The sequence below is a fragment of the Aplysia californica genome, unplaced genomic scaffold (assembly GCF_000002075.1).
Source record: "Aplysia californica isolate F4 #8 unplaced genomic scaffold, AplCal3.0 scaffold00352, whole genome shotgun sequence".
Taxonomy (NCBI): domain Eukaryota; kingdom Metazoa; phylum Mollusca; class Gastropoda; order Aplysiida; family Aplysiidae; genus Aplysia; species Aplysia californica.
Window position 1 is genome coordinate 77,102 of NW_004797622.1, and position 13,218 is coordinate 90,319.

The 13,218-nt window shown below is 39.1% G+C and overlaps 1 protein-coding gene across 1 annotated transcript; it reads right to left on the reverse strand.

The window, feature by feature from the left end:
* Window positions 1-7: 7 nt before the first annotated feature.
* On the reverse strand, window positions 8-12,546 carry LOC101858044. The gene is made up of 4 exons (XM_035970977.1): window positions 12,380-12,546; window positions 5,717-5,861; window positions 2,159-2,317; window positions 8-459 (listed from the first exon to the last, which is right to left on the reverse strand). Exons 2-4 carry the CDS (start codon window positions 5,856-5,858, stop codon window positions 281-283), a joined length of 480 nt encoding a protein of 159 aa, XP_035826870.1. The 5' UTR covers window positions 5,859-5,861; window positions 12,380-12,546; the 3' UTR covers window positions 8-280.
* Between the last annotated feature and the right edge of the window lie 672 nt (window positions 12,547-13,218).

Here is a 13,218-nt window from a genome sequence, read left to right on the forward strand (position 1 = left end):
GGGTGGGGGGCTGAAGAAGATAGCAAGCGTCATGTGAATAACAAATATATTTTATGAATAGGAAACGTGAAAAAGTTAAAAAGTTGAAAAGGTAGAAAAGTTGAAACGTTCAATCTATCTTCTACAAAAGTTACCTAGTCATAACCTTGATCTGACTATAGCTAATAAATCAGGAGCAGAACATTATCATATTAATTAAATGTTTCTATTTTGATCAGATCGGGCAAAGAAACGAAAGAAGTAGAAAAAGTAAAGTTGTCTCCGAGAATCCGTTATACTTTCATGGGTTGACCGCATTTGCTTCCTTCTTTTCTTTCAAGATGACACCGCCGCTTGCCAGTAGGATAAGGCCTCCAACAATGCACAGATAGAAGGAGTAGCCAAGATCATCCTTGGCTTTTAATACGTCGAAGTAGATTTTACCCAGCCAGATAATATCGCCAATGATCATGAAGATGCCTGAGAAAGAGGAAAATGGAGATATGTGAGGCAGCGTGGTGGAATCAGGCTCTCGTCAAAATAATGAAATCGAAGAAAACAGCAGTTTTCTCCCTGTTTAGCAATTTTTATCAAATTTTTGTTTTTTGGCTCAACACCTTTTGTGTCCATTTCCAAACACATTCCTTTTAGGATTTCACCGAAAATGTTGATTAAAGGCACAAAAATATAAATTTACAGTTTCCATAGTGGGACTCTCTGGCTTTGGAATTTACCAAGCTTTGGCTGCCATTTTCTCGCTAATGTTACCTCTTAAATCAGGTGACCCCCACCTCCTTCAATTCAAAATATATCCACTTCTATTGAAGATGGATGGGTAAATTTTTCATTGAAAACAAGACAAATGAACAAGCTTTGGGATGATACCAATAACTCCACATGCCCAAAAATTGACGAGAGCCTGATTCCACCACGCTGCCTCACATATTATATCTGCACATACCTACCTACTTACCTACCTACCTACCTATCTCGATCCATCCCTTTGTCCGTCCGTCCAACATCCTGACCTTGTCAACTCTCTCTCTCTCTCTCTCTCTCTCTCTCTCTCTCTCTCTCTCTCTCTCTCTCTCTCTCTCTCTCTCTCTCTCTTTCTCTCTCTCTCACACACCCAAACACACACACACACACACACACACACACACACACACACACACACACACACACACACTCTCTCTCTCTCTCTCTCTCTTTCTCTCTCTCTCTCCCTCTCTCTCTTTCTCTTCTCTATCTCTCCTCTCTCTCACAAACACACCATGGAAGAGGATGTGTGATGGAAGAGTGTGTGTGTATATGTGTGTGCACATTTGTGTGCGTATGCGTGTGTGTACATGTTTGTATCTGCGTGTGTGTGTGTGCGTGTGTGTGCGTGTGTGTGTGTGTATGTGTGTGTATGTGTGTGTGTGTGTGTGTGTGTGTGTGTGTGTGTGTGTGTGTGTGAGTGTGTGTGTTTATGTGTGTACGGGATGAAACACCAAACCAATGTGACAGGATTTGGACAATAAAAATGAATTTTATCCTATCTTATCCTATCCTATGTTATGTGCACAGGTGTGTACAGAAGAGAGGATGTGTGAAGGAAGAGCATGTGCGTATATGGGTGTGCACACGTACATGCGTATTCATTTGTGTGCATGGTTGTAAGTGTATGTGTGGGTGCGTGTGTGTGTGAGTGTGTGTGTGTGTGTGTGTGTGTGTGTGTGTGTGTGTGTGTGTGTGTGTGTGTGTGTGTGTGTGTGTTTCTGGGTGGATGCGTGGTGAAAGAACAAACCAATGTGCCAGAATCTGGACAATAAAGATGCATCTTATCTGATCTCATCTGATCTGATCTTATTTTATCTCATCTCTTCTTATCTTATCACACCTCATCCTAGCTCATCTCATTTTTACCTCATCTCATCTGACTTCTTCTCATCTTATCTTACCTTATCTCATCTTACTTCATCTAATCTTATCTTTCATCTAATCTTATCTTATCTTATCTTATCTTATCTTATCTTATCTTATCTTATCTTATCTTATCTTATCTTATCTTATCTGACCTTATCTTATCTTATCGCATCTTATCTTATCTTGCCTTACCTTATCTTATCTTATCTTGCCCTACCTTATCTTATCTTATCTTGCCCTACCTTATCTTATCTTATCTTATTGTACAAACCTCCGCCGATGAGGCAGCCGCCCGCAGCCTTGAGAAACCAGGGCAAGGGCTCCTTCTCCAGGTGCTCGAAGACGAGGTGAGCAACTCCCAGACAAATGCCAGCCACCGCCAACATCACACCGATCACCGTCAACGCCTGCACGGCATCAACAGCTCCTGCTGTTGTGGAAACAAAATTTATTTTTTAAAGTTGTGTGCATTTGTACGTCCCTATCGACGCAATGCAGATCATTTAAGAGGCGGTCGTTGCACTGTCCAAACGTGGGAGACTCGTGTTCAAGTCCCGGTGTCCAGAGACGTTTTCTTTTTTTTTTTCTTTTTTTTTTCTTTTTTTTTTGTCGAGTACCTCGGTTTTTCTGTCGGAATGTTGCATCCTTCTGGGCGACCCGTTTTGACTTGGACAGGCAAGGTCGGAAGCCCGCCTCTTTAAATATCTCAATTCTGTCAATGGGGACGTAAAACACCTTAAAAATGTATTAAATATTCCAAGCCAAGAAATCAACTTTGTTTCAGGAGAGAAAAAAAAGACTGTTTCATTCCATTAAGAACAGTTGCACCTATAATAATATTATGTATTTTTTCTTGCTTTTTTAAAGCAGAACTCAGGACATCTGTATTTGAAGGAAGTGGGGTCGCCTGGTTTCAGTGGTGAAATAAGAGAGAAATTGGCCGCCAAAGTTTGGTAACTCCTATAGCTAAAGAGTCTTAGAAAACTGAAAAATGACAAATTTTGTGCCATTAATCAATGTTTTTCAGCAAAATTCACACTGAAATGTGTTTTTATACCGTCCTAAGATAAGATAGCCAAAAAATAAATAATTGTACAAAAATTCCAAACTAGCGGAAAAGGCTTGTTTCTCCGATTTCGTTATTTTGACCACGCTGCCTCACGTTTATTACTTTTGTTTTATCAATTTCACCCTTCACTAATTGTCGGTGGCCTAGTTGTTAGGCTCTCAGACTCGCAACCGTAGGGTCGCGGGTTCGAATCCCGACAGGGGCCCAACGTTGTGTCCGTGGGAAAGGCTATTTACCCGGATTTTCCTCACTTCACCAAGGTGGGAATGGGTACCCAGCAATATACAATGAAAGATCTTATTAGTTTATTAGTGTTTGGGCGCTTACTCAGCTGCTTGCACTGTATACTTCCCGGGAAGCTGAGAATGTTTCTAAGTGTTCTGCGGTCTACTGGGGTAATAATTTAGTGTAAAGCGTACAGGGCTTACTGTCAAGCGGGAATATGCGCTAGATCTATTATCGATACATATTATATTTTAGAAAGTTCGTTACTTCGGCAGCTTAAAACTTTCCAACCACTGAACTTTCGAATTTGACAAAATTAACGGTGGTTCAGAATCCTTTAAAGGGTGCACAGTTTTACTGAGGAGCCTGAGGTCACTGTAGTTCAATTTTCAGTTTTTCATTAGTTTCGTTTAGATTTAATCTTGGGAAAGTCTGTCTTCAAAGACGCCATTGTAAACAAGTGAATTTCCGTTCACTAACCATGCGCACCTTTGAAATTCTGGAGTGTACAACCACGAAAGCAAAATAGAGAATTAATCTATACATCTCTATAATATCTAGATCTAGTCCTTCTAATTTTTTGCATCTCTCAAGATTAAGAGCTCCTTTCAAGTAGAGTGTAAATAGTAGGTCAATGACTTTCAGTTGATGTTAATGCAGCGATCATTCCTTTCATGGAAAGGGGTACAGCTAGTCTTATTATAATGGAGCTAAGCCCGTTTGTGAGGTCAGTATACATATTTTACACAGGTGCCCATAAAATCTACAAAATATGACCCAGTTAAGACTTGTCACAAAGGGTTACGTGGGCATATTTTCAAAGTTCGGAAACTACCTTTTGATTTTTCAGGTTTGATGGTTTTTTCTGTAAATCGAAGCTCTCAGATGTTTTCACTCTGCAATTAGCAATTTCATATTTTACTGGGGAGTACTTCCGTTTCGGTTTGTGCTTCGTCGTGTTTGTGAGACAGCTGCTTCTACTATTTCCTGATCAAGAATTTCGATATCCAACTCTGTTTTGATGTGTGCTTTACTGTGTCGATTGATACTTAGCTTGTCCCCAACACATTGAGTTCGTTTAAACCCACAAAATGTTTACTTCGTTGTATTGACGTTTTCACAATTTGGCGAGTAGATCTATTTGGTGCTCTTTGGGGGTTTTTTGGTGTTTTTTTTACAGAGCATGACTCTAGATCTAGATCTTTCTATATCCTAGATATGTTTGGAGCACAGAATTCAAGACTGATTTGGAGAAGTTAGATAGAACAGAAGTGCGGTTTGTGCTTTGTCGTGTGTGTGCCACAGAGATTTACTTCGTGTTTCCAAAGCTGATTCTACTGTTTCCAGATCTAGGATCTCGATATCTAACTCTGTTTGGATGTGTGCTTCACAGTGTCGATGGGTAATTCAGGTCGAACTTCATTGTACAGTATTGACTTTTCTAGATATATTTGATGTAGCGATGCCCCGTTGAGTTCGTTTACACTTTGAACCCACAAAATGTTCACTTCGTTGTATTGGGGTTTTCAAATTTTGTAGCGTATTTTCTGCTTAGCTTTTTATAAACAAGGCCCTAGATCTAGATCTCTATATCCTACATGAATTTGGAGCACTGAATTCGAGACTGATTTGGAGTAGTTAGCAAGAATATGTCAATCTAGATAGAGATCTGTTCGGAGTAAAGATACCTATGGAATATTAGTAATAAAGTAGGGATGCCCCCCAGAACGTAGAGCTTGTTTAACACCACGAAACAGAGGTGAAAGCGCGAGGAAGCGGAAAAAGGTGACTGTTAATCAGAATTTACGTTCAAAATGAGGAGAGAGACGTACATCACAGTGCGCAGAACGGGTCTGTATCTTATTATTATTATTATTACCATTCTTAATCATTTTTAAAGCTCCTCAAATGTCTACACTGTATAACTTTGTCTGACCAAGTTAAAAATATTCTAGCTCATTTATTATTTTATTAGTAGTCCAACAACTGCGACTTTTCCACCCATACACTCACACACACACACACACACACACACACACACACACACACACACACACACACAAACACACATACACAAACACACATACACAAACACACACACACATATATACATAGGCTCACATCTACATCTATATCTAATTCTCTATCTATATAGGCCTATTTATATCTATATCTATATCTGTATCTATATCTATATCAATAGTATATATCTATATATCTATAGTGTATTTTTATGTATATATATCTATATCTATATCTATATCTATATCTATATCTATATCTATATCTATATATCTATGTCTATATCAATATCTATATCTATATCTATATATCTATGTCTATATCTATATCTATATCTATATCTATATCTATATATCTATGTCTATATCAATATCTATATCTATATCTATATATCTGTCTCTCCCGACCAAAAACAACCCCCACCTCCCAAATAAAATTTAAAAAATTTATAAAGATACAAGAAGTGCAAAAGCGAAATAGAGTAGGGCAAGAAGTCAAGTTACAGGAACTTACAAGCAGAGGACAGCCCAAGAGAAAAAGGACTGACACCTCCTTTAGAAAAAGTGATCCAGGCTTCCGTGCCCATGCCGACTGCACACAGCAGAAAGCCGACAAACGCCATGCTGGTTCCTGCGAGTACGTTGACATTGGTCATTGCCTGGGGAAAAAGGGCATTGCGATCGTCATCATGATCAAGATCATCATCATTATAGTAATAATAATAATAATAATAATAATAATAATAATAATAATAATAATAATAATAATAATAATAATGAAGATCATTTCTATAGCGCCCACTCCTGTGTAAACACAGCTCTAGGCGTTTTACATAAATGCATGTAAGAACAATATTAATGCACGCGACACACACACACACACACACACACACACACACACACACACACACACACACACACACACACACACACACACACACACACACACACACACACACATCTACTTGCTTATCACACGCACACGATTACACATCGTCACGAAATGAGCATAAAGTAATATATACACTGCAATTCACAAAATGCATAAATGGATACATAGACATTTACATAACATTGTATTGAACATGAATCTACTGACTTAAAAAGGATGTCATTAAATGTGTTTTTAAAGATTTTTAAAATTTAGACTCAGATGTTGTTTGTCTCAAGGGTTGGGGAAGAGAGTTCCAAACTTACGGAGCAAGGTGGGCGAACGATCTTTCAGCTAATTTTTACCGCCTTTTCTAGGAACTCTTAAAAGATACTGATCGCCTGATCTTAGTGATCTAGATGGAATATACATCTGGATGAGATCACTAAGCTATGAGGGAGCTTTGTTATTGACACATGTATGACATAATATTGCAATTTTATATGACATTCTAGCTGACACGGGAAGCCAATGCAACGTTCTTAACATGGGAGTAAAGTGGTCCCTCTTCTTTTTCTTTAGTACAAGCCTAGCAGCATGATTTTGAAAACGTTGTAACTTGTGAAGAGAGGTATTTGGTAAGTTAACTTTTCTTTGAGTTACATAACAGAATTTCAGTTTTATTTTCATTAAGCTGGAGCTTATTATCAACCATCCACTTTTTGATGTCATCAATGCATAGGCCCATCGTAGTAAGCAAGGTTTCAACATCTGGTGGTGGAACAGATTTATATAACTGTGTATCGTCAGTGTACATGTGATAATTCATATTGTGCTTTCTAATCACAGCTCCAAGCGGCTGCGTATATAACGTATACAAGATTGGACCCAATACTGAACCTTGGGGCACTTCAAAATCTAGCTTAAAAATTGACGAAAGAGAGTCGTGCACAACCACAGATTGTGTACGGCCAATCAGGTAGGACCTAAACCAGTCAAGAACCCTGCCAGACAGGCCAAACGTGTTGAACAATCGTTCAATAAGAATAGTGTGATCTATAGTGTCAAAGGCAGCACTAAGACCAAGAAGAGAAAGAATTGATATTTTGTTCTCATCTCCCTCACACAAGAGGTCGTTGTATATTTTCAATAGCGCAGTTTCTGTGTTATGAAATTGCCGATAGGTCAACAGTGTCATCATCATCATCATCATCATCATCATCATTATCATCATCATCATCATCATCATCATCATCATCATCATCATCATCATCATCATCAGGAAGCCAGAAAGATTGAAGGAGACAGACAACCAACAACATACAGAGGAGTCTTTCCGATGATCAAGAGGGAAAACAGAGACCCACCCTGCACCTGGAAGATGTGCATTCTGGGTACTCCAATAAGCAGAAACAAAGTATTACATGTCGCTGGTACCAGGTTGAGCTAATGAGACTGCGGCCGGACCATCATTGGAGCTTGAGATGGTATTAAAACTTTGAAAATGAAGAGCTCGTTGCCGAAGATGCGGCCATGAAAAAGAGGATGTCAAACATATGTTTGAATGTCCAAGAACAATGGCAATTCGAATTGAGTTATTCGGACGAGTTGAGGTGCCTTTAAGCATATTGACAATGGAGCCGAAAAAGAGCCTCGCTCTCGCTCGAAGATTTCTTCGTGGAGTCCGCCAGGCCCATTAAGGAAACAAACAAAAATCATCATCATCATCATCATCATCATCATCATCATCATCATCATCATCATCATTGTAGGAAAAACGATAGATCAGGGCGTGGGCCATCAACACACATCTTCCACCTTTCCCTATGCTGAGCTAATTCCTTGATGATGTTCCTTGTCTTTCCATTTTTTTTCGCAAAACATGCTTTGTTAATGTTACTTTTCTCCATGTTCCAAATGTGATCTTCCCCTTCTTGATATCCACCCCTGCAGTTAAAATGCATTTCCCACCTATATAAAGCGAGGCTCCTGAAGGGATTAGAATGCCATATAAAGGATGGCTGCAGTCACTTCCAACCGGAATATTACAGTGGCTACAAAATTCAGAACCCTGAAGGCTGAAGGAGTAGTATTAAATTTGGTCAGTTCTTTTATATAATGTGAGTGCTTGACAGTCGTACCAATATTGAAAGAAAATTAGAAGCGACAAAGATGTGGTTCATAACGAGAATGCTAGAAATACGTTTCACACAAAGGAAAATAAGCAATAAATGACAAACAAAGACAGACCATTCATGGATACAAGAAGCTGGCGACAGATAAAATTCGTAAGGGCGAAAAAGGAGTGTTGAGAAAAATGTCGGAAAAAATCGAAGAGAAGAAACCTTTATTCCTGTCGGACTGAGTTGACACACACACATGCACACCCGTACACACACACACACACACACACACACACACACACACACACACACACACACACACGCACACACGTACACGCACGCAGGCACACACACACACACACACACACACACACGCACACACACACACATACACGTGCAAACAAACACACACACACACACACACACACACATACACACACACACACACGTACACGTGCACACAAACCCACACATTCTCAAACTCACACCCACATGACCACCAATGTATGCTCCAGACGACACGTCATTTGATGACAACGATGGTGAACCTTTAAATTGCGGTCATGGATTCGTAGCGCAAGTTATTCTCAAATATCTTTTGAACCGAGGAATCAATGTCACCCATATTTTGCTCAGCTGTTTGCACCTATTTGTCTTCACTTAATCAGACTATCATTTTCCACCACAATAGAGTCTAGATTAAAAAACTTTTCTTCATTACTTTATATAAAATATTACAAATCTTTTTCACGCGGAAAATGGGATTGTTCACAGCACTTCCCGCTTCTCACACACATATTTTGCGTACGCATAATTTATTATGGCTTACGTCATAGGTCACCGGTGAGACTTTTGTGTGGCAAAACTAATAATAATTACAAAAATAATTTTATAGTAAAGTGAACACTTTTTGCACTTAAAGTTGTCACGACATGCTTAATAAACACGATCTCGCAATAACAAAAAAAGGGACGGACTTGCTTTTAAAAGCGGCATTATCCCAGCTGTAAACCTTTTATACCCAGTAGAAACCATCCACGGGGATTTTTCATTAGTATTTATTAATGAATTTTCTAGAATAAAGCTAACAGGAGGTTACAAAAATATAAATCTGTTCAGATAAATTGATAAAAATCACTGTGCAAAAGCCGGAGAGTCTATGTTGGATAGTTGAGATGATATTTGACAATAAGTTGCGCAACGAATTTTTGACTGCACTATAGTGTCCTATTTTTCCCCCAATTTTTACTTTCTACTATCCTGACTTAAGACATGGTGGTGTTTTCTAAATAACTTTAATAATTGTACACAGATTTCTTTCAAATTTTCACACAAGTTAGATAAAATATAAACTGGCAACCCCTGTGGGCTACAATGTGTCAAAGAGTAATTCACGATGACCTTGAGAGTGGGCACTGTTGACCTAATAACAAAATTTCATCTTGTTATTCATGGCTGATGAGCAGGATCAGATGTCACATTTTTGTGGTATGCCTTAAAACAGTCTTGACAGAATCCCTTGTAGGGCAGTAGGTTGTTGTTTGCACTGGTTTTCCTTACTTTGTGCCATGTCCTTGTTTCCTAGTTGTCTTTAGGCCATTCCCAAAGGGGGGATATTAGCATGTTAGCATTAACCTAGTAGAATTGCTCATGGGCTGAATTATCAATGTCATGCTCATACTATGTCGGAACAACATAGGGGGAACTACTGCTTTTTGTTTCCTCATACTTACTATCGTCATTTTTCTTCTACTTCTTTTGTATATTTGTCACTCTCTTCTGAACAGCTATTTTCGGGGTGCTTAGATAGTCGAAGCAGATATTGTGCTGTTGAGGCAAGACAGGTGAGCAGATTAAGCCTGATTCCCCGTTTGGACATTTCTCTTGACATCCACCCCTTGGCGCTCATATGACCTTACGCAGTTGCGAGCGCCGTAAAATCTTAACTAAATCTAAACCTTTACGTGTTTTAAAACTCAACCCTTTAAACTAGGTATTGAGCTGATAGAACGTTCTAATTCCAGGGTAGCATTAACATAACGATTAAAGAACAGGTAAGATGGGCTCTCGTGGTCTAGAATTGCGGACTTCACCTCTCATTTTATAGGTCCTAGTTCGAAACCTGACAGCGACGAGAATATTTTTTCTCTAATAAAATGTCTCCTTTCACCTACTTTCCTGCTGTCTAATCATGTTCTGTCGTCTGCTTTCATCTTCACTTTCTGCTTGCCCCCCCCCCCCCCACACACATTTTTAACCCCTACTTTGGGGTTCTGACTCTTCCTACCGCCTGTCTACAGCTACTCCTCTGCTCCTTCTTACTGCAGTCTTTCAGCCACACCCTAGACGCTAGGCCACACCCCTATCTGAGGGTAAGCAAGATCAAACATCTACTCCTCAATGATAAAGGCGGAAAAATCTCGGAGGTCCCGTGTGCAAGTTGAACACTTTCAAGATCCCTTTGGTGGTCCTGAAATTGATAAGAGTAGGCTTCGGGCGCCACCCGAGCGAAATTGAAAATTAATTATTTATTCCTACCAAACTGAAAATTCTCCATGTGTCCCGCGCGCTCATTAATATGACTTTAAGCAGCTTCGATCGTCATAAAACATTTACCCACAAAGGGTAAGAAAAACATAGTACAGGGTGATAAAAAAAACTGTACAACTTTTAAAAAAAATATCTCGCACAAAATTTGTACAAGAATGTTGTAATTTGGAACAGATATAATTCATTCAACAGGAATATGTTTGACTTAAAATTCACAAAGAAGAAACGTTTTTTCGAAAACAGAAATGGTGTTTATAAAAACCACCTAAAAATGCAAAATGCACCAATTTAAAAGATCTTTTAAGGAAAGACATGAAATGATTGGGGGGTTTTTCCTTTCCTTTTATTTTTAAAATCTAATCTTTCCATCACAGTAACCTTAAAATAGTATTTCTTTTCTCCTACAGAGTTTAAAAAAATATTGTTTAAATTCTGGAATTCCGAGAATCAATGGTTTATGTCCTCCTTTGGACTCGGCACATTTTAACGCGTCGTTCGTAATGTTCAGTGGTGCAAAACACAAGGATTCACTCAACCATGAGTACTCAAGGCAACACACACTGTACACCTTACAGTACGGAGCTGTTTCTAGAGACAATATAAGGGAGAGGGGGGTGAGGTTGCCCAAATAGACTGCATTTGTGGAGTTAATATAACTGAAAGGTGAATAATATGGGCTTTGCCAAGGAACAAAATTTTACAAAGGAAATGTTCACACTTTTCAAGACGATCAAGGGATCCTGAACACATTGCTATCCTCTGATAGCTTCGCGAACGGGAAAATGGTACAGTCGTAGATGAAGATCTGCCTTGAGAACGCAGACCGTTGAGATGTAGGAAAGTCATGGCTGCCGACGTCGTCTTGGGACAGACGTCTCATGGGGCTCATCTACTGAATTCTGCACCCTGGTGACGTTTAAAAGGGTGCGAACGGTATGTGTTTGACCTGAAGTGGTCGTTTTGTCTGAGACCTTTTTGTTCTGATTCTCTCCAGGTCGTAACTGATGGACCATTTCCACCCTTGACATCAAAGAAGGCCTTAAGGGCACCTTAACATTGTTTCCGTACCTTGTGCGAAACCTACGAAACGAGTTGGTGGTGAGGAAATGTTCAATACAAAAAGCTCTCTGCTCTTTACTAATCTTAACCATGATCTCAGCAGGCAAAGCAAACTTGAAAGAAATTATCTGAAAACTTCTGTTGGCCTGTTAGACAACTGCTGTTTGCAATATGGCGCAGTTGTTTGGATTTTTAGTGGAAGGCCTAATGCGAACTAGTGCGTCATGCTACAGAAATGGGGACATAGCTGAAAATGGGTTGGTTTTTTTACGCGGTATGCAGAGCAAAACTATAATGTAGACTAATCTAAAATGAATACCAGACAAAATTTAATTTCTTTTGCCTTCCAAATGTTGTGTACAAATTTAAAACACAAAACTTCAGTATGGAGGAAAATATTAACAAAAAACGTTGTACAGTTTTTTGGGGGGATCACCCTGTGTATTTAAATTGGAGGATAAAAGAAATCTTTCTTATTATTTATTTTATTTAAATCTTCATTTGTATCTTAATAAATTTCAGTCACGTTTAGTTGTTAGGTAGGCAGTCAATGTACAATAAAATTGCTACTTACGTAATTCGTTTGACAGCAGATGGTAATTATGTAAATTGAAATAACGCGTCTCAGAGATGCTGTGGTCTTGCCCTTAGTAATCTAACTCCAATGGCTACAGCACCTTATAAGTATGACCGTATTTGACCAATGAAGTTGTAAACGCTTTGTTGTAGCAACCGACTGCATGCAACCAAGGCCTGATAACGACTGAGCGAGTTTGAACGAGAAATTTTTATCTTATTATAGTTTTCGAAGAAAAGCCCACTTTATTTTTTGGTCGATTGGTGGCACGGAACAAACAGACCCATAAGAACAATCGTATGACCAATGCGTTGGATATAACAGTTATTCGTAAGGTTTGCCTTTCTGGTAGGACATTTGGTTGTGAAATGCACAAACACACACACACACACACACACACACACACACACACACACATACACACACACACACACACACACACACACATTTTCAATTTGTCAGACCTGCATGATCGAGTGGCGGCCAAAATCTGAGGGACAATTCAATAAGTGTCAACAGGAATACCATAAGAAAACAACTTCAATCTCTGGCGGACCTCAACACTGTTTACTCTCCTGAGAAATGGATTTCATATAACAATAGAGTTACATATTATTATTATACCTGTAATGTTTTAAGGAGTGGGGGATGAGGGTTGTACGTCCTGCCCCTCGGAACAGTCTGGCGAGGGGGGGAGGGGATTTAGTGTAGGAAATCACAGGAAGAAATAAACAAATTTGATTCTGCATATCATTCTAAACAATTTGATCATCATCATCATCATCATCATCATCATCATCATCATCATCATCATCATCATCATCATCATCATCATC

Bases quoted from the DNA above. Each gene is read 5' to 3' on its own strand.
- LOC101858044 (XM_035970977.1), bottom strand. From the start codon at position 5,858: ATGACCAATGTCAACGTACTCGCAGGAACCAGCATGGCGTTTGTCGGC. The intron at 2,318-5,716 runs GTAAGTTCCTGT...TTTCCACAACAG, and splicing joins TCTTGGGCTGTCCTCTGCTT to CAGGAGCTGTTGATGCCGTG. The intron at 460-2,158 runs GTTTGTACAATA...CCTCTTTCTCAG, and splicing joins CGGCTGCCTCATCGGCGGAG to GCATCTTCATGATCATTGGC.